Here is a 24,641-nt window from a genome sequence, read left to right on the forward strand (position 1 = left end):
TTTTGGTACGGTCGCAGTGTGCCTCTTGTGGAAGAAGCAGTCGGCAGTTGTGGTTGAAAATTTACTAATGGACTCGAGTACAGGATAAGGAAGCTATCGGAACGGAGTGGCAGCCAAGCAAGTCCACCCACACACCTCCGATTAGTGCGGTTGGCTACGTACGGTGCGAAAGAAGATCAACATACAGTACATACAGCACACAGCTGCTGCTGGAGCCCACATACTGTACCACCCGGGTGAGGGTGCAAACAACCTCGTGTGAATTGGCTGGATTCGGAGTTTAATTGCAGTCAGGCAAGACAAGTGAATGCATGTACGTTGAACCTCTTTCGCACCATACGTAGACAATCGTGCTAATCGGAGGTGAGGGGGGAAGCAAAGTGCAGCGTCCTCGAGGCAAAACACCTTGCACTGCCTCTGGGATTGAACCCTTCCGTCTGAACTCCGGGGGCTCGCGTCTCATGCCGCTAGGGGCCGAGACGGAGCATGGGAGACAGCGCCGAAATGCGCCGCGCAGCTCGCAAACGGGAGGAGAGGGGATCGTACTTGGTGTCTGTGGAGGGGAGGGCACTGGGAGTTGTGTTTGTGTCTATTCGTATCAGACGGGGGAAGAGGACCACCACACGGAGAGGGAAACACGCGCGGAGCTTCACAAGGAGAGATGGGGGGGCGTCCATGGGCAGGGCGTGGAGAGGGCTTGAGCCCGAGACGTCTGTGCAGCGCGTACGGCCAAGGGGAGGCAACTCCAGACTCGCCAGGAGTGACCTCCTGATGAGGGCGGAGGTTGAACCCGGGTTTCAACAGGAGGGAGGACTTAGGTTCTGGTGAGGCACGGGGCTGGTTTTTGGGCCCGGGTTAGTGTTCGCCGGGCGGCTAAAATGCAGCAAGCTGGTACAGTAGGGGGCGTCTGCCAGTCTTCTCAGTCAACCCATGGCACCTGCTGGGTCTGGTCCGTGACCTGTCGACGAGTCTTCAGCACTTCACGTGGCCTTAAAGTGCACCTGGCCTGGCACAGGCGCTCGTGGTGATGTCACCGCCACTTAGTGGTGAATGGCGGGTGTTGGTGTGAGGGTTTTTGTTAAAGTTAGAGTTAAGGGTCATGTTAAGGGTCCGGAGAGTGTGTGGTGCCACCGCAGCAGAGCAGCTCGGCCGGCGCTACCCCCTCCTCGCACCCCCCCCCCCCCCAACGAACGCATGCACACCCCACTAAACACTCACATGCACCCCCATAGGGTCTCGAGGAGGGATCACCTGGTACCATGGGTTTTCACCCGAGGACTCCACTAACAGGGACGTTCCACGGTTTCCCCGGACCAGGACATTGGCCGAGCCCCCCAGACCGGATTACATGGCGCCCCTCCCCAAAAAGGGGGCATAGAGCTTTACAGGCCGGCCGCGATGAAGCATACACAACACGGGGGGATGGGAACTTCAGCCAGTACCCAGCGGTAGGGTAAACGGTGGGGTGGGAGGGAAAAGACCCCAGGCCGATACGAGTTGACTTAAGTGGGAGGGGGCGAGGGGATTATCGATGAATCACCAGCGAGGAACGTAGGCACAGAGAATGGGAAGGGGGGGGGGGAATGACGCGACCCCCCCCCCCCCCCCCCAACGACCAGAGTGCTCAAAACGGCCGGAAAAGAGGATTCGATTGGATACGCAGGTTGATGTCATATGACCCGGGGATTAACGGGCTTGAGAACATAATGGGGGCAGGAGGGAAAATTGGGATCAGAGTCCTTCTGGAGCGGTGAGAGATGCCAGCCGTCCTCAGCGTCCGTGCGACGCCTGCAGGGTGGAGCTGAAAGCGATCGATCAGAAAAAGTCCCCAAGGCAAGCATCTCCCCCAGCCCCATCGGACAGCTGCAGAGGTGAGTGGATATGGAAAAGGGAGGCCAATTCAGTCAGCTCGAGCTTAGGTGATAGACGCACTCTGCGATGGGTAGGTGAGAGGAGGAAGGGTGCTGGCTGGAGGGAGCCATACACGGGGGTCCCTATTCGCTCCGGGAAATAAATCTTAGCACAGACTGACGTGACGCATGGTGCATGTGTGCGTGTGAAGAGCGGTGGTACAGCGATTGGCGTACGACGGTGTGTGGGTGACTTTGATCAGTGTAAGCACGACGTGCGCGCACACACAAATAAATAATTAAATAGAAACGCTTGACCGCGCGGCGAGCATAGCGTGCAGAGAGTAATTGATTCCGAGCGCGCGCATATTAAAATACCAACGCTTGACCGCGCCGCGAGCGTAGCGCAGAGATTAATTAATTGATTCCGAGCGCCGTTGGCTTGTTGACACAACGGCTTAGGGGAGATTATTAACTATCCCCACACAGCAGCGAGCCAAACCCTTACGTATTCCACGCAGTTAGGACACGCGAGTGGGGGAAGGCACGCGCGTACGCAACCCCTCGGCGGGCTCGGCCAGCCGCTAGCTATGTCGGTCCGAGGTGACCCTGGTACGGGGGGGGGGGGGGGGGGTCGGTCACCCGCTCGGGGACGCGGGGGGCCCCGAAAGACAAAAACGCGGAGGGGATGGGGGAGGCAAACATCGCACCCCTCCCCCGCGTGTGGAGGGGGGCACCAGCCCCCACCAATTAGACGTGGCGCCCCCCCCCCCCCGCTCGTGGAGAGTGAGGGGGAGATCAGCCCCTACCAATTAGACGTGCCCCTCCCCCCCCGCTCGTGGAGAGTGAGGGGGAGATCAGCCCCCACGTAGTGGGGAGTGGGGCATTAGCCCCCACAAGTGCTTGACGAGCTGCCTGTGTCAGAGCAGCAGTGTTGACTGTCACTGCAGGCGCCCGGGCCATGAGGCGGAGTGAGCAGTGCATGGTGGCGTCTTGGCGTCAGGTCAGGGTTTGTTTAAGAAGTCCTGTACAGTCATTTTAAACATCTAGGATTCCGCTGCTGCTCCAATAGGGAACTGTCGTGAAGCTGCTCCACCCGCAGCGCCACTGACCCCACCACTCACCACTGACCCCACCACTCACCACTGACCCCACCACTCACCACTGACCCCACCACTCACCACCACCCAAACCAGCCCCACCCCGTGTCCTGGCGGAAGGGGTGGGCCCACGCAGGAGGTGGAGCCTAAATGGGGCGTGGTCTAAAAAGGAAAGGCGCAGATCTGGCAGGAAGGGGTGGGGTCTAAACAGGAGGGCTGCTGCCTTCTGAGTGATCACGACCCTGTGATGCCAGCTCGATGTTTGGAGTGGCGTGGATTTGTCTCCGGGCGCTCCGGTTTTTCCCTCCACATTTAGAAACACTGCGTTGAGCTATCATTTGTTAGGTCGCTTATGAAAGAGAGCAATATAGCTCAGTGGGCCTTTACCTGGTAAAATAAAAAGTTTAAATGTTTTTGAATAGAGTATCGGGCAGGTGCATAAGGAGGAAGTCGTGGACTTCTCCATTTAAATAAATAAAATTTGCATCAAACACGTCGTGTGCAGCAGCATGGCGTTAGTGTCACACATGCGTCCACAGGTCAACTCGTTGGTATTTAACACATACAATTGTGATCGGGAAAAAATAGACGATGTTAATTTCTGATTAGGCCCATGATTTAACCGTGAAATAAAATTGCTGGGTTGGAAGCTGCATCACTGCGACTTGCAGCCTCACGCGAACCGAGCGGGCCCTCTGCGCCGTCCCCTTTTCAGTGGCCGTTAACGATCGTCGTGATATTATTCAAACATGATGAGGCCCTTGTGCTCCGGTGTCTTGGTCCAAATTAGAAAAATCGCATTGTCCATTAATGTCGCTACGATTAAAATTCCCTTTACACTGCCCTACCATCAGCAGTGGCAATTGCAGGGCTGCGCATTCACCTCTTGCAGCTCGCGGTGCCCGACAACTCGTGGGCTGCCCCGGCACAGTTCCCATCGCCACCAACTTGAGGGCCCGCGAGCGAGCTGAGGAGCGATGACGCCGGTGGGTGGTTGGGCCTGTGGCCAAATTATCCGGGATGCGCCCGACCTCATAAGCCAAGTACTGCTTGTGCCTCAATCAAGCTTACATGGATAACCACCATGCATCCAAGGTGTTACGGTCCTGCGGAGCTACGTGTTGGGCAGTGCAGAAAAATACATTATTGGAATGTACTGTTTCTATGCTCACCGCATCCTTCAGCAACCTGCATCAACCGGCATGAATTATGGTAAAAAACACATTGACCCGCACTGCGTGAAGCCTTCATCCAGCAGTAGATTGAGAAATAGCTGTAGATGTGTATGATGAGTTAGAAGCAATTATGTGCCAAGAACCGAATTGTAACTTTTAACCATGGGATGACACTGCTCACATCGCTGTTCGGTTTGAGTTTAATCCCAGTCGGCAGTCAACACGACTCATTCCTTTGTACTCAGGAAAATAATTACTACTCTGTGGCAAGTCAGTAGTTGTCCCAAGAGGGTGGGCAACTCCATGGCAATGTGGAACAATTACCACTGGCTCAGAGCTACCACCGGTGGAGATGTGCACCAGCGCAATAAGCACGGAGAAACCTGGGGCTTGTGAGTAGGAGTGATGCGTGCTTTACAGTTCCATTGCAGTTTGTGAAAGACATTAAAAAGCACATTTCATACAGATGTGATTTATTGACAATGTTCAGCAGTACAAACTACAGCAAAAGAACAATCTGCAATTTCAAATCAGGAACATGTTCAATGTATCACAATAATTGAATAGGTAAATACTCTGCAAAGTTGTTTTATGCAATAACCATACATGAAGAAATACTGTAAATAATAAAACAAAAGGATTCAGAGCGATGCAGGCTCACACGCAGACTCCCAAAACACACAAACGCAAACTCAGTCTTGGCTCGAGAACCCCTCATGAACGCAATTACAAGTACCGTGTGGCCTAAGTTCATATATTGAACTTTGCAAGTAAAAACGAGGAATTGTGATGATTTGTAGCAAGGCTTGCAAGGGAAAGCTTGGGTTACGTAGCCAAACTAGTGCCCTATACAACTGCGCGCAACCCAATAGGGGTTTCCAACTTCCCTAAAATACGTGACTGAAAGCACTCTTTGTAAGTTGCTACTTTAAGCAACGACTTCTTCACGATATTTGAAAAAAACAAGAGATTGTTTTCGTATGAGCAACAGCTGTAAGTAAACAGTGGAGGCTGTGCTGCTAAGCAGGTGTCATGATAGATTCAGTTTGGTGGCAGACGGTAGACAGCAGCTCGACGTTGCCGGCACTGCCACTCATGCTGGGGAAGCGTTGCTTCACCAGCTTACACCGTGTCCTTGGGTAAGTAAATCAGCTCCTGCCGAGGTCTGCTACCCACGTCCCGGCATCTCTGCAGTGTGCCCGCATAGCATGCTGCTGAGACAGAGCACTAGATGGAACTCTGGAGTCGACAACATGGGGCTCATCAGCAGTGCCGTTACAACGCGGAACGTGGAGACTCGGGATCGACGTGCATCCCGGACAGTGCAGCTGCGTGCTCAATGTTCACGCGACGCTTTAGGTGACAAACATTAAGGTTACGGCCGTGACTAGGTGTTGTAAGGCTAGAGCTTTCAACGCCACGCAACCCATTTAGACTTGGTCAAATTCGAACTTGTTTTTGTAGTGGATTGGAGACGATTTCTCAGATTAACTGTGTTGTCCAATAGTCCCTGCTAAATGTATATTCCGAAAGGCAACACACCACAGACCCCACCACAACCAGCACTTCCCATTGATAGCTAGTCATGTACATGGCAGCAGTTATGCACGTGGTAGCAGGATTCAAATTATGTAGTTACTATTGTTATTAAGACAGTGCTATCATCGAAGTAAGAGCTCAAATGTCAGTCTCTTAAACAATGTTTTTTCCTGTGCTCTGTGTCACACCCACAGGCTATTAGAAGCAGCTTTGTTCACCCTCATTAAGTGGGAGTGAGGGCATTTTCAGACACCTCGGACACTCAAGTTAACGCACTTTTGCAAATTTGCAGAGTTCTTAAAACATTACAGGTTTCACGTGGAGGTATGGGTTGATGCACACATTGGTGAGCACTTCCAACCATTCAGAAATTTGTGGGAAATTGAGCAAAGTGATGCAGGTTTAATGGCAACAATTTGCACTCGTGCACATTACCACACCACACAACCTACACGTAACAATGCAGATCCTTAAATACAGAACGCCTACACTTACATAGCCAACGCGGATATAGAGACAAATGATAGTAATCAGATGATTACCTGTGCAGTTTCAATGATCTCGACTCAGTTTAATTTATTCGTTGTAGAAACTAGCTTGTGATCGTTTGCAACATTTACCACAAAGTTGTCCGCATTTGGTGAATACATTTGCCTTACATTCTCTTCCATGAGGTTAAAGAAGCGTCGCCGAACCCACGAGTCCGGCTGCCTCCACCACCCCGGCTCAGCTTCAACAAAGGCACCCCCTTGCCCCCCGTGTTTCTATTCAGTGCTCTTTGTGTCACCCGCCTCCCTCTGTGCCGAGGCCACGGGGCTCACAAGCTTCTTAAGGAAAACCTCCAGCTGGTCTTCGTCGCGCACGCCCACAAACTTGTCGACGACGCTGCCGTTCCGCATGGCGAGCACCGTGGGCACCGCCGACACCTGGGAACACAAGGCACCAGTCGAGCAGCAGCAGTGCATGCGGGCACAGGTCAATCCGCTCGTTGCCCAACTGCCCACCGATTAGCACTTTTGATTTCGCACCTCCGATTAGCACAGTTGGTTATGTATGGTGTGAAAGTTCAATATACATCCTGCCCGCTTGTCTCTGTATTTTATTACATTGGATATGGGCGTTGTTGCCCTGAGCAGGTAGCGGTAATGGGCCTTGAATTGCTATCTGCCCATCTATTGGTCCACTAAGAGGCTGCCCCTGCCAGCACAGTTAATGTGGACAAATTACTTCCACTGCCATTTGTTTACTCTGAACCAGTTACGACGACTACAACATCAGGAGGGTAGCAATGTGCTGAAAACGATAGGCAAGAGCCATCTATGAATAGATGGGGTGCCAAATAATGTCTCAGTTACAAGAAACTACTGGGTTGCTTGATGCTGCCTATTTTAAACGTTAAACTTGCAGTCATCGAGTTCCACTTTGTAGGAAATCATCAGTGGTTGTCCTCCAGCAGGGCTGGAACGTGAGATAATAACATGGCACAAACCTTGCCTTTTGCCACATTTTTTGCAAGGCTTCAGTAAATTACACAAGCCTGGGTGTCTTAATGCCAGTCATCCCAAAGCATGCCAGTCACTCGTGGGTTTGATATTTAAGAACAATGGGAACCAATACACCTGCATACTGCTAAGAAGTGCATTCCTTGAGGGATATCAACCCACCGCTGCCATCTGCAAACGCCACGGTGGCATCGTCCACTCACCCCATACTCAACGGCCAGGTCCGTATGGTCGTCGATGTCCACCTTGGCCATGAGCACCTTGCCCGACTGCTTTGCCACCAGCTTCTCGAGGCGAGGGCCCAGAATCTTACAGGGCCCGCACCATCTGTCGGTGTACAGGAGACATTGGGCGCCAGCCAGGACGGACGACGGGACCGCCCTGAGGCGGTGTTCCCCACTCGGCAATTTTGTCGCTAGACTCGGTGACTTTTTGGATTTTCAAGTTACAAAATATTTTAGAAGTGACGAGCGACTTGAACGGGGAACATGAAGCAGCTTTAGGAGTGGTTAAGGAATTGTATGAAGGATTCTGCTGAATTTAGGTTTATAATTTGGAAATCGTCCCAGTGATATTTTGACAGCTTTTAAGCCTTTCTAGATATATAGGCTCATGATGACTTCCCGCTTAAAGGAGCTTGCAACACTCCTTAGTTACATTTAGATGTTTATTTAATTGATTTGTATTAAAATCAATGCCTAAGCTCATGATACGAATGAAATAGTAAAAACTAGATGTCTAACAGCATTAAAATTTCATTGAATCTTGTAAGAATGTATTATTCTTTACTCATCCACCGTATGCGACCGAAGCCACCAGAGGTGCTCAAGATCATCATGGCCGGAGCCACTGATGTCATGCGAATTGAATGTCGCCAACACTCTCTACCCTCCACCAGTTCACACAGCTGCTGCAGTCGACACGCAGTGACCTCCAAGATCTGACCTCACAATCTCCCTCCATCTGCTCTTAGGTCTTCGTCTTGGTCTCAGCAATCGGCGCTCACCAATCCTGCCTAATGACATTTACAACACCCATCTACCACGTTCACTTTTGGACTTCCGTCTTGCCACGGAATTCCCAGTGTCCGACTAAGACACCTGTGCTCAAACGCCAGCAACTTCTCCAATCCATACCGTAGTAGAATGGTGCTCCATAGCTCAACAAATCCTGTCCTGCCAAAGTGACGTGAGCTCCTTCTCACAGCCCCCTGCGCTGTGGACATCACCGCCTGAGTAAACAAACTCTTCTACCACCTCAACCTTCTTCCTTCCCCCAGGGATTTGCGATCCTACTACAGGAACTCCGTATCTGACTACTACCATTAGCTCTGTCTCAGAGGTGCCACATTCACGCGACGTTCAAACCGAGCGACTCACTGCGCGTGGAAATCGACCACGACGGGCGTGTCGCTGTTCACCACGCGCTCCGTGAAGTCGTCCACGTCCTGCACATGAAAGGAGATGGCGCGCGTCGCCGTGGACGTGAAGCCGCGCGCGCTGCGCATCCATGTCGTGTCGAGCGGCCGCGCCAACGGCGTCGTCAGCAACAGCGATGAGGAGGAGAGCGGTGCATGGGAGCCGCGCGCCGCCCTGCTCACGGCCTCCTGCACCACCACTAGCCGCCTCAGCACCTGCCTGTGCGCCATCTGCTGCAAAAATGTGCGGCTGCACATGTGCATGTGCATGCACACGGCGCATGCATCACTCTGCTGCTGTAGTATAAGAACGATCATCATCAGTCATGATGAATTCACTGCTCGTATCCTACGAATACACAAACCTAACGTTCAGGATAGTTCCACATTGGCATGTTTAGCCAGTTCAGTTATTGAGCGTTTGGAATGTGGGAAGAACCTAGATTATTTAGCAAGGCCGTAGCCATTGAGTCAACATTGGGGGGGACCAAATTTTCCAGGTGGTCTGGGGGTCTACCCCCAGAAAAAAAATCTAAATTTTAAAACGAATTTCCTGCCTAAAATATAAAAAAATTCACTAACACATAGGATGGACTTTTTATTTATTTTTTACAATAATGTATAGTAGTGTATTGTATTATATTGCCCTGTTTTTACTTTTTTACCTTTTCTTGTTTCATTGTATGTAATGGCAGAGATTAGGGATTAATAAAGTACAACCATAACCACAATCATATAAACAGAAATCTATTTTATAGCAAGATATTGTGGGGGACATTGTGTCCCCCCCAATATATATTAGAATTACGGCCTTGTTACCTAGAGAAAACCCACGTATAGAAGCAGACAATACGTAAAGCTCTGCAAAGTCAATAATTATTTGCTCTACTGCTGTCTTCCGACTGCCTCGCAACCCAAGCCAACAAAGCTGTGGTATTCCCACTCTCCCATCCAAGTGCTAACCGGGTTGAGCCCTGTTAGTACTCGGATCTGAGATTCGGCATTTTTAGGACGGATTGATCGTAATAGCCAGCTGTCTTTCAAGCCATCCTCTTATTCCTGTCAGTGACAATACAATTGATGTTTTTGTATTTGCTTCTCACACATTGATGCTGCAGCGCTACCGCTAGCTGCATACCGAGGCTGTGTATCACAGGCTAGCCGACACAATTTGAACGTATTCATGACAGTGACATTTATAAGGTGGGAATCCCGTGTCGCCGGCTGTCACTATGCAGTGCACACTGAGAGCGAATCCATGTTAATCTGAGCCCAGCACGCGCGAAAAGGATTAGGAAACTTTCGATTTAAAGCTTTCGTGACTGCAAGGATTCATCTTCTTTGGTTCTTTCGGTAAAGTCACGTAGAATGAGAATAAAATAATAAATTGATAAAATAAAATAACAATAAATAACACGAAACGTGAGAATATTATTGTGTTATTTTATTTTATCAATTTATTATTTTATTCTCATTCTACGTGACTTTACCTTAAGAACCAAAGAAGATTAGGAAACTGTTCTGGGGACTCTATCCTGTAGCTGTTTACACGGATACATGCCGCCACATTGCCATGGATAAGTTTTGATGTCTCACATCACCCAATTGTTTCGGTTTCCTTTGAACTGAGTGGACATATTGACAGCCCAGTCCTCTGGACTCCTGCGGAACCATTGTTGAATAACTGCGCCAGAACATGCACATACGGGTAATTAAAACTCACACGGTCAGGGTCTCCACCTTTTAACGTTTACCCATCTGCAGATGAGTGCTGTGTTGCAAGGCTGGCACGGCCCGGTTTTATTCATTCGGGTTTTAATCAGTTTTTATATAAAACCGCAGCACCTGGATACTGCCCAATTCCGGTTTTATTAAAGTTAAGTCGGGATTTCAGTCGCACGCACCCATTAGCGGCGTTCGGGCCGGGCCCGGGCTCAGCCGCCATGCGCCTGAGCCACGCGGTGCGTGCAGCCCTCGCCGAGGCCTTCGTCGTGAGTTCGCCACTCGTCGGAGGCGACTATCCCGCGCTCCAGAAGATCGCCATCAAACTGTTCAGCATGGCCACGTCGACCGCTGCGTCTGAGCGAAACTTCTCGACGATGGGATTTATCCATTCCAAGTTGAGGAACAGCCTGGCGCCCGGCACAGTCGAGAAGCTCGTCTTCATTAAGTCGAACCTCAACGCGTTCTACGACTACCGGACGCCGGCAACAACAACACCGAGTCCAGCGGCGAGAGCGGCGGACGACGACGACGAGCAGCAGGATTGAAGTGTGCACGAGACGCCGATAATAAAACCAGGTTTTAATCGGCAAAATCGGGTTTAATTCCATTAAAACCAATAACCCGATTTGTCGGGCAAAAAAAAAATCGGGTTTTCCCCACCCTTGCTGTGTTGACGTTCCAGAGATTGTGAACTGTGAAGAGGGCAGGCAAGTTGGAGGTTTGATAAACCCGTGAACGCGAGAAACGCGCCTTCTCAAGTCTCGTTTTGCAAGCTGCACTGAACCTGCTTAGTGCAGCCCGCGTCCTCGGCGAGGAAACTAGAACCAGGGTGGCCGAATGATAGCAGCAATTGTTTCACGAGGCGTCATATCAGAGACCGAGCCATGATACATCCTGAACATTACAACAACAAAAAAAGTAGAGTTACAAACGCGAATCAATGCATCAATCACGAGGTTAATAATAAAAATTAATAATTATAACCAAATAACTTAATTTCAGCATTAGAGCTAGTAGAGGGTTACCATGTGGGCTATTTTGATTTAAAGCTTTCGTGACTGCAGGGATTCATATTCTTGGTTCTTTCGGTAAAGTCACGTACAAATATATTTTGTTTCCCTTCTGCGTGACTTTACCGAAAGAACCAAGAATATGTGGGCTATTGTTAGCGGCACACGACTCTGACAGGGTTAGGTTTACATTCGTTCAAAGTTGGCAAAATGGTGGCGCTATGATGGTCAGACTGCACGTTTCACAATCGCTCGGTGCTCGACTCGGCCCATCATTCCTTCGGGTCGATAAATCACGTCAATAGTTATCACTCGAAGGTGAGGCTTGCAATTTTCACTGCTGCTAAAGACAAAATGACACCTTGTTGTGAGGGGAGACGGTGACTTTATAGGGCGGCTTTCCCTTAAAGTGCAATTTAAGCGACCCACTGCCCAACAGAATTGCATTTACAGGGGTGAATGTTGAATACGTCCGTTTCCCTCGTCAGATTAACAATCGCGCGGCGCTCATCTCTGGTCCTGAACAGCGACGGAAACGCCACATTTATAGTCCGAGCCATTATCTAGAACTACTGTTGACTCTCACAAAGTGGAATTATATTGGACCGAGAGAGTCGAAGATGTTAAGACCGAGTCGTCAACCACCAACTGAAATGTAACCAAAAAAACCTTCCCAACGCGAGACGATCACTGCCCACGTCGCCTTCTTAATCACGACTTGGCCCTGGCCTCTAACGCGGCTCAGCTCCGGAAAGAGCCGCTGGGTCGCTTCCACAGCCGTGGCGAGCTTCCACGGCTCGGCTCAGGCTCATGGAAATCGTGAGCGTGGCGGGGATCGTGCTCAGAGCCTCCTCGAGTTGAGCGCCATGGCTGAGTCTGCTCCCTTGAGCCAGCTCCGAGCCTGCACCGTGCCGAAAAGCCCTCGGGTCCGAGCCTCTTGGCTCTCAAGAATGCGACTCAACGCGGGGCGCCACGGACCCCGTGCCGGAGAGCCGCGTGGGGACGCGAGAGGCGACGTTTCGGGCAATGGGCCCAGGGGTTCTTCACGAAGAACTTGGGCCATCGCCTGAAACGTCGTCGTGACCTATCCTTACCCCGAGCGCGCGCCGCTTGACCTCTCACCCCACGTGACCTCCGCCTCGTGACCCAGAGCGCGCGCCACGTGACCTCGCGCTTCTGCTGAAGCTTCTGCTGCCGGGTTCACTCGGAGCGAGCGCGGTGATTGGTTCGAGGCGAGCGCGGTGATTGGTTACAGCCGCGCACGTGGTGCAGACGGCGAGCCAATCGAGCTTCCGTCACCTCGGGGAATTACAATGGGGGAGCGTTGAGGCTTACGGCAGCAGCGATGCCGTGAAGCAGTGAAGAGCTGTCGTGAAGTGCCGCTAAGTGTCGTTCGATGGACGGCGGAGTTGTCGTGAAGTGTCGCAAAGTTACTGTCAACATGGCGTAAAGTTTGACCGGACGTGATGTCGCGAAGTCTCGTAAAGTTTAGTTACTGCAAGGGAGTGAAGGGTTACTGCCCGAAATATCGCCTATTCCATACATTTATATTTGACGTCGGTGTTATTGACGACCGTGTCGAGTGTTTTTTTATTGATCCTACAAGAGTGTCGTAAGATTGCGCTGGTGTCGTGAATTGCCGCAAATGACAACGTAAAGGAGGGCGCGGAGCCCGACGGTACAGGAAGTGACGTCGCCGCCAGCAGTGAGTGCCAGGGTTGATCCGCTGCTGGATGGAGGCCGCTGCCGCCGCCTCGCCCTCGGGCCCGCGACCTGACGATCCACGCGGCACCATCCCTTCGCCTCTGCGTTGGACGTCCTCTCGGGCGCGTCTCATCCCGCAGCTCCGCGAGCCCCGCGCGCTTTGGGGGGGGAGTTCACGAGTCCGCATGTTGCCGCCTCGGGTCTCTCGGCGCCCGTGTGTCGGGTCTCACTGGGGGTTGCTTCTCTCACGAAACCGCGTAGCAGCCTCAAGGCAGTCGACGTTGCTTTTCATCACAACGTTCAGTGGCTTTCCGCCTCTTTATCTCGCAATATTAATCAGAGGCTCTTTATCACAAATAAAGCATTTCAAGTTTGTTGGGCGAGATCGCGTGAATGTGTCGTAAACACACCCCCACCCGACAGCAAATTAATTAGACTTGTCACGGAAATAAAACGTGCCAGTGAGTTACTACTTTCGCACACCGCTGTGTTGGGAGAGTAAACCCACACCATTTACAATTTGAGTACGACGTTTCGCTGGTGATTACAATCAGCTTCAGGCGATTGCCATAATTAGGACGTCTTCCAGTTTTTGGTCTTAATAGTAATGTGTGATGTTAATGTGAAATTCTACATTCCGTATCGGACATCTGCGAAAAAGAGCTTCATGGCCCATCGGATATCTCCAGGATAAGTAAAGATTATGTTAGTCACCGTTAATACACTTACATAAATAGACGTGCAACTAACGGTGTTTCTGTGCAGGAACTGGAGTGTGTGTTCTCGTGTGGCTTTGTGGTGTGGGAGCTATGTGCTGGGTGTGTGGAGTGTGCGTGTTGTAATTACAGCAAAGTATCTTGAAGTTGTGTGCGTGGTATGTGGCCCGGTGTATGTATATTGCTTTACTACCCGGCTTCGCCCGGGACTTGGATTCACCACGCCCGGCCGCCTTTATCCCCCCAGTGGCGATGTTGACACACCACACCAGTTACTCGTTTGAGGCCGAGTCGACCTAGGCGAGGCCCAGGAGCGGTTAAAATAATCGTCACCAGTGGTGGCGTGAGCGGGAATCGAACTCGGGTCGCTGGGTTCGTAGCGCAGCGCGCTAATCACTACCGCTCCCCCCCCACACACACACGCACTTGCTGCAAACACAACTTTCAGGGTGCGTACGGCAGTAAACGACTGAAGTAATAAAGCAATGCTGCGTGAAGAACGCCTTAGACCTGCAACACATTTGTATTTCACTTTACCCGCGATCAGCAGGCACACTCCGTTTCGCTTCCGCGCACGGGTCACATGACAGATGTGACGTCACAGCTCACTTGCCGTGCAAAATATATGCATTATTGCGCCCCCCCCCCCCCAAAATACAAAAGTCTAATTTGTTTTTGCATGGTGTACAGTCTGGAAAGTACCCACATGGTAAATTTGTTTGTTGCATGTCGGGAAGTATGCTAAATATTTTAAACAGACACAATCACAAATTTCCCTTTTTTATACATAGACGTGTAATGATAGAGCGCCATCTCCTGTTTGGTTGATGCTTACCTTTATGTCTTGTCTGTTGTACGGTTTATATCTAGGGGAAAGGTTAATGGGACGAGCTAGCCGGGAAGCTGCTGGAACCTTCTCGAAGGTTCCAGGAGGGGCGTGGCCAGAGGCGGGGCTTAGCCCCCACAAACTATAAGCGGGGGCAGCATTACGTTCGGGGACGGTGATTGAAAATTCAAGAAAGAGCTACATGTTGCTGCTGCCCCGCCATCTCCATCGACCATGTGGCGCCTCGTCCACCCAGCCACCGCCCGCTCTCAGCACACCGCCAGCCAGCGGCGAGGTGGAGAGTGGGTGAGCGCCATGTGGCGGGGGGCAGCGCAGCTTGCGGAGAACAACACGCCATCCGTGAGCGCGAGAGAGGGAGAAGTCGGTTGTAACCAGAAACTTTAATAAAGAAAGAATAAGTAAAGATTCACCGCCGTCGGAGACTATTATTACATATGTAAAGGGTGTGTGCAATTTACGAAATGGTTAATGGTGTTATTGCTGCTATGTTCATTTCACTAAAGGTAAATTAACTATTCTGTTATGACGTAATCATACTCTTCCAAGCAGCACTAAGCCTATAGCTATCACAATGGTTAAAATTATATTGCTAATTTTAATAGATTATCCGGTTAAGTCTTCGCCAGTAATGATTTGTTCTACACAAATCAACGTTATCAAAATCCATCGAATGACAGGCATGTTCTGCAACTTTTGAGGGTTAGTTTAGTCTTTATTTTAAGCTTTTGTGACTGCAGGGATCCATACTCTTTGGTTCTTTTGGTAAAGTCACATAGGTAGAAAAAATAATATATCACAACGTTTAGATCGCAACACAAGCAATCATCAGGCGAAGAAAGAGGGAAGCTGCTGATGCAGGCTGCTCTTAAAGGTTAGAGATGGGCATAGCCCCAGAGTCATAAACGAAGTGAGGGGGGCTAGTGATGTTAAAGTGAGAAATTTGCATGTAAATGTACTGTGCAAATGTGATTAGCATGTTAATGTAAGCTCGTAGTGCGCCGTCACATCGAGGACTGCATGTAAATGTAAGCTCGGAAAAAGCTCGGAAAGAACCACAGCCACATCGGAGCAGGCAAACGACGGTGGTTGTGTTAGTGAATGGAACTCAAGAGAGTCGCAAATAACTGCTAACATAGGCAGGTAGCAAGGGAACATCACCGCCAGTTATGACCTAAACTGGTTAATAACGTCCTTCCAATGATTGCTCAGTTTGTACCCATCTTCCTGGTTGAAATTGTGTCTGTGTTTATATATCTGGATGGCTTCATGAACGAATCTTTGATGGTAGGCTGAAGATTTGCAGAGTACCTTGGTCTCGGAAAAAACAATATCGTGTGAGCCCACCGCGTTCAAGCAGTAATCAGCCATGGCAGAGGTATTGGTTCTGCCGTGTGTCAAATCTGCCTTGTGTTTGCGAACACGGTCCGAGACGTCGTTTCGTTTCCCCAATGTAACTGCTACCGCAGACACAACTTAGATTGTAGACACCAGGGTATTGCATGTCAGGAATCACATCTTTCACAGATGGGATCAGGTCATGGATTGTGTACTGTGTTGAATCGAGCCTGAATCTTGTGCTTGTTCAAGATTTTGGAAATCTTTTTGGTAACCCCTGCTATGTATGGCAAGGTGATGGTTTTGACTTGGTCCTCAGATGGTTCTCTACCCATGGTTGGGGATGCAGCTTTGCGGATTGTGTGGTCCGAATATCCATTCATCTTGAGGGCTTGGCGTACGTGCTCCAGTTCACTAGATAGGTGGTGCTGGTCGGAGATGCAACGGGCCCTATGGTGTAGTGGGAGGGACATAGGGTGGATGTCTGGATAGCATCTGTCTCAAATTTCTCCATGAAATCATTCGCTACCACTGGCGATAAGAGGGAACCCATTGGGGTACCCTAATTTTGATTGTAGAATGTACCATTCCAGGTGGATTAAGTGTTGATAAGGCAGTGCCTCACCAAAGTTGGTACATCAGGATTCAGTCCCTGTTGGACCAAGTCTTCAATTATTGCAATGGTTTCAAGTACAGGTACCTTGGTGAACAGGGAGACTACATCGAAACTTACAAGCAAATTATCTGGAGACATTGAGATGTCCTTGATTAGAGAAACCATGTGAGCTGAGTTAAGTACAACTGAGGTGGTCTTGCCCGTGAAAGGAAGCAGGGTCTCAGAAATCGGGCCAATTTGTAGCTGGGTGAGTTAATAGTGGAGACGATAGGATGGAGCGGGGTACCTTTATGGATTTTTGGAAGGCCATAAAATCTGGGTGGTCTAGCAGCCGAAGGTTTTAGAGAGAGCTGCTTGGTCGGCTCGATTAGAGAAGTCGAATTAGTGATTATATTGTTGGTTTTCGTGGCCAGGCAGTTGATAGGATCTCTATTGATTTTGGTATAGCTGCTATCATTAAGAAGGTCCTGAATTTTGTTATTGTAAGTGGTTTTATCCATGATGAGAGTGGCATTGCTCTTGTAGGCTGAGAGGATGACAATGTCATCTCTCTTTTTCAATTGAGCAAGTTCAAAACGCTCGTCCTTGCTGATGTTACTAATGGGTTTCTTAGCGTTTTTGAGGATAGCAGGGATTTCAGATCTTGCAACGTCTGCCGGGATGTGTCCTAAACCTTTGAGGGCTACATCTACCTGGGCAATGATATCAAGGTGTGGCTCTGGCTTCTTTTTTGACAGGTTGAATTAGCAACTTGGTTAACTTTACATTTGTTTGACATTGAAGTAGCTGAAGAAACTGTCATGTTATCTACATGGTCCCAATCAGATGTGGACATTTCTTCTGTTAATGCTAAGTGTGGTTGTAAGATAATCTTGTCTAAATTATCAAGTTCAAATCGGAGCAGTCTTATTCTTCTTTGGTTCTTTCGGTAAAGTCACGTAGAATGAGAATAAAATAATAAATTTATAAAATAAAATAACACAATAATATTCTCACGACGTTTCGGCCACAACACAAGCGGCCTTCATCAGGTGAAGGGGGCGAGACTGTCTGGTAGGACAGCGCTGGAGTGAGAGAGCCACGTTCAGATCACGGCTTTTAAGCTGTGTGAGAGGAACAAAGAGCCTTGACAAAGGAATTAGCATAAAATTTAGCATTGAAATGGCTGAATGATTAGCTTGTGACTGGTCACAGAAATAGCTATGTTAAAAGTTAAAGCATACACATCCGCAGAGGCACCCATTGTTAAAAGGAATTAGCATAGAATTTAGCATTGAAATAGCTAAGTTAAGGCATACACATCCGCAGAGGTACCCCTTGACAATGGGATTAGCATAGAATTTAGCATTGAAATGGCTGAGTGATTCGCTTGTAACTGCTACAGAAATAGCTACGTTGAAGTCAGAGCATACACATTCACCGAGGCACTTAGTACAAATCAAACAGGAGAATTTAGCATTGAAATAACTAGGCGAATTTAGCATTGAAATAACTGGGTGATTTGCTAGTGACTGGTCACAGAAATGACTACACATCTGAGCTATTCACAGTACTATATAGTGAACCAATAAAAACTAAAATATAAATTACCTTCATGTTATCAATAAACTCTATATTCTCCAATCAGCTAAGCTACCAACCATAAGTCGTTATATATCACAATGCTATATGGCGAAAAAATGGGTGGATTCTTACCCTCAAATTTCCGTACCACGGATAGCTACGGGCCCCGTTCAGACGGACGAGTTCGTCCATGGTCGGAACAGAGGAGGGGGAGAGAGACAGCTGCGAGGCCCTAGTATACTCCATGTTGTAAACCATACCATTAACCGTGGTGTGAGAGGTATTAAGAGGCAATGCTGGCAAAAGAGCTGCGGTCTGAAGGTCATCGTAAAATTACAATTAATTAAGACCAGAAATGATTTAACACATCTTTCCAGTGGTTACTAAGCCTGAATCCATCTTCTCGGTTGAAATTGTCTCTGTGCTTGTATATGTGAATGGCCTCATGAACGAATCTCTCATGGTAGCCGGTTGGTTTGCAAAGAACCTCCGTCTTGGAGAAGTCAATGTCATGTGAGCCCACTGAATTGTAACAGTGATCTGCCACGGCAGAGGAGTTCGTCTTACCGTGTTTCAAGTCTGCTTTATGTTCGCGGATGCGGTCCGAGATATGTCTTTTGGTTTCTCCAATGTAGCTACTACCACAGAGGCACTTTAGTTTGTAAACGCCCGGGTACTGTATGTCTGGAAGAGCATCTTTTACAGATGGAACTAAATCACGGATTTTGTGTACTGTGTTGAATCGGACCTGGATCTTGTGTTTATTCAGGATTTTGGAGATCTTTTTAGTGACCCCTGCAATGTAGGGTAAGGTGATGGTTTTGAGTGGCTCCACAAGAGGATCCTTCTTCATGACTGGAGTGATGGCTTTGCGGATTGTGTAGTCGGAGTAGCCATTAGCCCTGAGAGCCTGGTGTACGTGCTTGAGTTCACTGGTAATGTGTTCCTGGTCGGAAATGCATTGGGCTCTATGGTATAGAGTCTTGATGAGGCAGTTCTTCTGGGATGGATGGTGGTGGGAATCCGGTTTCAAGTAAGCATCTGTATGGGTAGCTTTCCTGTAGACAGAGTGGCTCATTGAACCATCATGTCTCCTTTTAATTAAGACATCCAGAAAGGGTAGTTTGCCATCTTTTTCGACCTCCATGGTAAATCTGATGGCTGGGTGTATGGAATTGATGTGGTCGCAGAATTGGTCTAGAGCAGGCTGGCCATGTGGCCAGATGACAAAGGTGTCATCAACGTACCTCTTCCATAAGGTCGGGCGTAGAGGGCAGTCTGGATGGCGTCAGTTTCAATTTTTTCCATGAATACGTTGGCTACAACCGGAGATAGGGGGGAGCCCATTGGGGTGCCCTCAGTTTGTTTGTAGAAAGTTCCATTCCAGGTGAAGTATGTGTTGGTTAAGCAATGTCTCACCAGGGGGGGGTACATCAGTATGCAGTCCTTGATGAACCAGGTCTTCAATGATAGCGATGGTGTCAGGTACCGGGACTTTGGTGAACAAGGACACCACATCAAAACTGACAAGCAGGTCGTTTGGGGACAGGGAAATGTCTTTGATTGTCGATACCAGGTGAGTAGAATTTAGTACCGCAGAGGTGGTTTTTCTAGTGAAAGGTCGCAGTATATCAGCCAGAAAACGTGCCAGTTTGTAGGTGGGGGAGCTGATAGTAGAGACGATGGGACGAAGGGGTGTATCTTCTTTGTGTATCTTTGGAAGGCCATATAATCTTGGTGGTCTGGCAGCAGATGGTTTCAACGAGAACTGTTTGATCTCATCAATTAATGCTGTTGAATCAGAGATAATTTTGTTCGTTTTGGTGACCAGGCTGTTGGTGGGATCTCTTTTTATTTTTGTATAGCTGCCATCGTTGAGTAGTTCTTGAATTTTGTTGTTATATTCTGTTTTGTCCATGATGACAGTGGCATTGCCTTTGTCGGCTGAGAGAACGACAATATCATCCCTCTTTTTTAATTGAGATAATTCAAAACGTTCGTCTTTGCTGATGTTGCTAGGTGGCAACTTAGCGTTTTTGAGGGTTGCAGCGATTTCAGATCTTGCTACGTCTGCAGAGATGTGACTCAAGCCCTTGAGTGCAACGTCGACATGGGCAATGATATCATTAACCGGTAAGTGTCTCGGTGTGACAGCAAAGTTTAGACCTTTAGCTAAAACGGATTTCAGACCATCAGAAATGGAACTGTTACTGCGATTAATTACGACTTTGTTGACGTCTATCTTTTCGGTGTGTGGATCCGATTTTTTGCTGGAGAGGTGATTGAATTTGGAAATCAAATTGTCCCTACATTTGTTCGACTTGGGGCAGCCAAAGAGGTAGTCATATTGTCTACATGTTCCCAATCCGATGTAGACATTGTTGCTGTCAATTTTAAGTGTGATTTGTAGAGTGTCTTGTCTAACTGATCGAGTTCGGTGCGTGTAAGTCTAATTTTTTCCGAGATAAGAGCGAAGCTAGTTCTAGCTAGAATTCGTTTTGCATTGAGAGAAGTTGCAACAGCAGAGGTTAGTGTAAATGCGGTTGGTATTACCTTAGAGTCGCGGCATCTCTTCAGAAAGGTGAGAGACTCGATTAGTTGAGCCTTCTTATCCCGAAGTCTGTTGAATGATCTTAAGGATGTGTGGAATCCCTCCCCGTAGAGGCGGTTAAATTTCGATTTAAAGCTTTCGTGACTGCAATGATTCATCTTCTTTGGTTCTTTCGGTAAAGTCACGTAGAATGAGAATAAAATAATAAATTTATAAAATAAAATAACACAATAATATTCTCACGACGTTTCGGCCACAACACAAGCGGCCTTCATCAGGTGAAGGGGGCGAGACTGTCTGGTAGGACAGCGCTGGAGTGAGAGAGCCACGTTCAGATCACGGCTTTTAAGCTGTGTGAGAGGAACAAAGAGCCTTGACAAAGGAATTAGCATAAAATTTAGCATTGAAATGGCTGAATGATTAGCTTGTGACTGGTCACAGAAATAGCTATGTTAAAAGGCTCAACTAATCGAGTCTCTCACCTTTCTGAAGAGATGCCGCGACTCTAAGGTAATACCAACCGCATTTACACTAACCTCTGCTGTTGCAACTTCTCTCAATGCAAAACGAATTCTAGTTAGAACTAGCTTCGCTCTTATCTCGGAAAAAATTAGACTTACACGCACCGAACTCGATCAGTTAGACAAGACACTCTACAAATCACACTTAAAATTGACAGCAACAATGTCTACATCGGATTGGGAACATGTAGACAATATGACTACCTCTTCGGCTGCCACAATGTCGAACAAATGTAGGGACAATTTGATTTCCAAATTCAATCACCTCTCCAGCAAAAAATCGGATCCACACACCGAAAAGATAGACGTCAACAAAGTCGTAATTAATCGCAGTAACAGTTCCATTTCTGATGGTCTGAAATCCGTTTTAGCTAAAGGTCTAAACTTTGCTGTCACACCGAGACACTTACCGGTTAATGATATCATTGCCCATGTCGACGTTGCACTCAAGGGCTTGAGTCACATCTCTGCAGACGTAGCAAGATCTGAAATCGCTGCAACCCTCAAAAACGCTAAGTTGCCACCTAGCAACATCAGCAAAGACGAACGTTTTGAATTATCTCAATTAAAAAAGAGGGATGATATTGTCGTTCTCTCAGCCGACAAAGGCAATGCCACTGTCATCATGGACAAAACAGAATATAACAACAAAATTCAACAACTACTCAACGATGGCAGCTATACAAAAATAAAAAGAGATCCCACCAACAGCCTGGTCACCAAAACGAACAAAATTATCTCTGATTCAACAGCATTAATTGATGAGATCAAACAGTTCTCGTTGAAACCCTCTGCTGCCAGACCACCAAGATTATATGGCCTTCCAAAGATACACAAAGAAGATACACCCCTTCGTCCCATCGTCTCTACTATCAGCTCCCCCACCTACAAACTGGCACGTTTTCTGGCTGATATACTGCGACCTTTCACTGGAAAAACCACCTCTGCGGTACTAAATTCTACTCACCTGGTATCGACAATCAAAGACATTTCCCTGTCCCCAAACGACCTGCTTGTCAGTTTTGATGTGGTGTCCTTGTTCACCAAAGTCCCGGTACCTGACACCATCGCTATCATTGAAGACCTGGTTCATCAAGGACTGCATACTGATGTACCCCCCCCTGGTGAGACATTGCTTAACCAACACATACTTCACCTGGAATGGAACTTTCTACAAACAAACTGAGGGCACCCCAATGGGCTCCCCCCTATCTCCGGTTGTAGCCAACGTATTCATGGAAAAAATTGAAACTGACGCCATCCAGACTGCCACTCTACGCCCGACCTTATGGAAGAGGTACGTTGATGACACCTTTGTCATCTGGCCACATGGCCAGCCTGCTCTAGACCAATTCCGCGACCACATCAATTCCATACACCCAGCCATCAGATTTACCATGGAGGTCGAAAAAGATGGCAAACTACCCTTTCTGGATGTCTTAATTAAAAGGAGACATGATGGTTCAATGAGCCACTCTGTCTACAGGAAAGCTACCCATACAGATGCTTACTTGAAACCGGATTCCCACCACCATCCATCCCAGAAGAACTGCCTCATCAAGACTCTATACCATAGAGCCCAATGCATTTCCGACCAGGAACACATTACCAGTGAACTCAAGCACGTACACCAGGCTCTCAGGGCTAATGGCTACTCCGACTACACAATCCGCAAAGCCATCACTCCAGTCATGAAGAAGGATCCTCTTGTGGAGCCACTCAAAACCATCACCTTACCCTACATTGCAGGGGTCACTAAAAAGATCTCCAAAATCCTGAATAAACACAAGATCCAGGTCCGATTCAACACAGTACACAAAATCCGTGATTTAGTTCCATCTGTAAAAGATGCTCTTCCAGACATACAGTACCCGGGCGTTTACAAACTAAAGTGCCTCTGTGGTAGTAGCTACATTGGAGAAACCAAAAGACATATCTCGGACCGCATCCGCGAACATAAAGACTTGAAACACGGTAAGACGAACTCCTCTGCCGTGGCAGATCACTGTTACAATTCAGTGGGCTCACATGACATTGACTTCTCCAAGACGGAGGTTCTTTGCAAACCAACCGGCTACCATGAGAGATTCGTTCATGAGGCCATTCACATATACAAGCACAGAGACAATTTCAACCGAGAAGATGGATTCAGGCTTAGTAACCACTGGAAAGATGTGTTAAATCATTTCTGGTCTTAATTAATTGTAATTTTACGATGACCTTCAGACCGCAGCTCTTTCGCCAGCATTGCCTCTTAATACCTCTCACACCACGGTTAATGGTATGGTTTACAACATGGAGTATACTAGGGCCTCGCAGCTGTCTCTCTCCCCCTCCTCTGTTCCGACCATGGACGAACTCGTCCGTCTGAACGGGGCCCGTAGCTATCCGTGGTACGGAAATTTGAGGGTAAGAATCCACCCATTTTTTCGCCATATAGCATTGTGATATATAACGACTTATGGTTGGTAGCTTAGCTGATTGGAGAATATAGAGTTTATTGATAACATGAAGGTAATTTATATTTTAGTTTTTATTGGTTCACTATATAGTACTGTGAATAGCTCAGATGTGTAGTCATTTCTGTGACCAGTCACTAGCAAATCACCCAGTTATTTCAATGCTAAATTCGCCTAGTTATTTCAATGCTAAATTCTCCTGTTTGATTTGTACTAAGTGCCTCGGTGAATGTGTATGCTCTGACTTCAACGTAGCTATTTCTGTAGCAGTTACAAGCGAATCACTCAGCCATTTCAATGCTAAATTCTATGCTAATCCCATTGTCAAGGGGTGCCTCTGCGGATGTGTATGCCTTAACTTTTAACATAGCTATTTCTGTGACCAGTCACAAGCTAATCATTCAGCCATTTCAATGCTAAATTTTATGCTAATTCCTTTGTCAAGGCTCTTTGTTCCTCTCACACAGCTTAAAAGCCGTGATCTGAACGTGGCTCTCTCACTCCAGCGCTGTCCTACCAGACAGTCTCGCCCCCTTCACCTGATGAAGGCCGCTTGTGTTGTGGCCGAAACGTCGTGAGAATATTATTGTGTTATTTTATTTTATAAATTTATTATTTTATTCTCATTCTATGTGACTTTACCGAAAGAACCAAAGAAGATGAATCATTGCAGTCACGAAAGCTTTAAATCGAAATTTAACCGCCTCTACGGGGAGGGATTCCACACATCCTTAAGATCATTCAACAGACTTCGGGATAAGAAGGCTCAACTAATCGAGTCTCTCACCTTTCTGAAGAGATGCCGCGACTCTAAGGTAATACCAACCGCATTTACACTAACCTCTGCTGTTGCAACTTCTCTCAATGCAAAACGAATTCCAGCTAGAACTAGCTTCGCTCTTATCTCGGAAAAAATTAGACTTACACGCACCGAACTCGATCAGTTAGACAAGACACTCTACAAATCACACTTAAAATTGACAGCAACAATGTCTACATCGGATTGGGAAC

The 24,641-nt window shown here is 48.0% G+C and overlaps 1 protein-coding gene across 1 annotated transcript; it reads right to left on the reverse strand.

The window, feature by feature from the left end:
* Positions 1-4,581: 4,581 nt before the first annotated feature.
* TXN2 (thioredoxin 2) lies at positions 4,582-12,405 on the reverse strand. Its single transcript, XM_032967344.2, has 4 exons — positions 10,488-12,405; positions 8,546-8,833; positions 7,370-7,493; positions 4,582-6,590 (listed from the first exon to the last, which is right to left on the reverse strand). The coding sequence occupies exons 1-4, from the start codon at positions 10,526-10,528 to the stop codon at positions 6,429-6,431; spliced, it is 615 nt and encodes a 204-aa protein (XP_032823235.1). The 5' UTR covers positions 10,529-12,405; the 3' UTR covers positions 4,582-6,428.
* Positions 12,406-24,641: the final 12,236 nt, after the last annotated feature.

The sequence above is a fragment of the Petromyzon marinus genome, chromosome 37 (assembly GCF_048934315.1).
Source record: "Petromyzon marinus isolate PM22_M1 ecotype Great Lakes invasive population chromosome 37, UKy_Petmar_22M1.pri1.0, whole genome shotgun sequence".
Classification (NCBI taxonomy): Eukaryota; Metazoa; Chordata; class Hyperoartia; order Petromyzontiformes; family Petromyzontidae; genus Petromyzon; species Petromyzon marinus.

Bases quoted from the DNA above. Each gene is read 5' to 3' on its own strand.
- TXN2 (XM_032967344.2), bottom strand. From the start codon at position 10,528: ATGGCGGCTGAGCCCGGGCCCGGCCCGAACGCCGCTAATGG. The intron at 8,834-10,487 runs GTGCGTGCGACT...GCACATGTGCAG, and splicing joins GGCCCGAACGCCGCTAATGG to CCGCACATTTTTGCAGCAGA. The intron at 7,494-8,545 runs GTGAGTCGCTCG...GTACACCGACAG, and splicing joins GTGGTCGATTTCCACGCGCA to ATGGTGCGGGCCCTGTAAGA.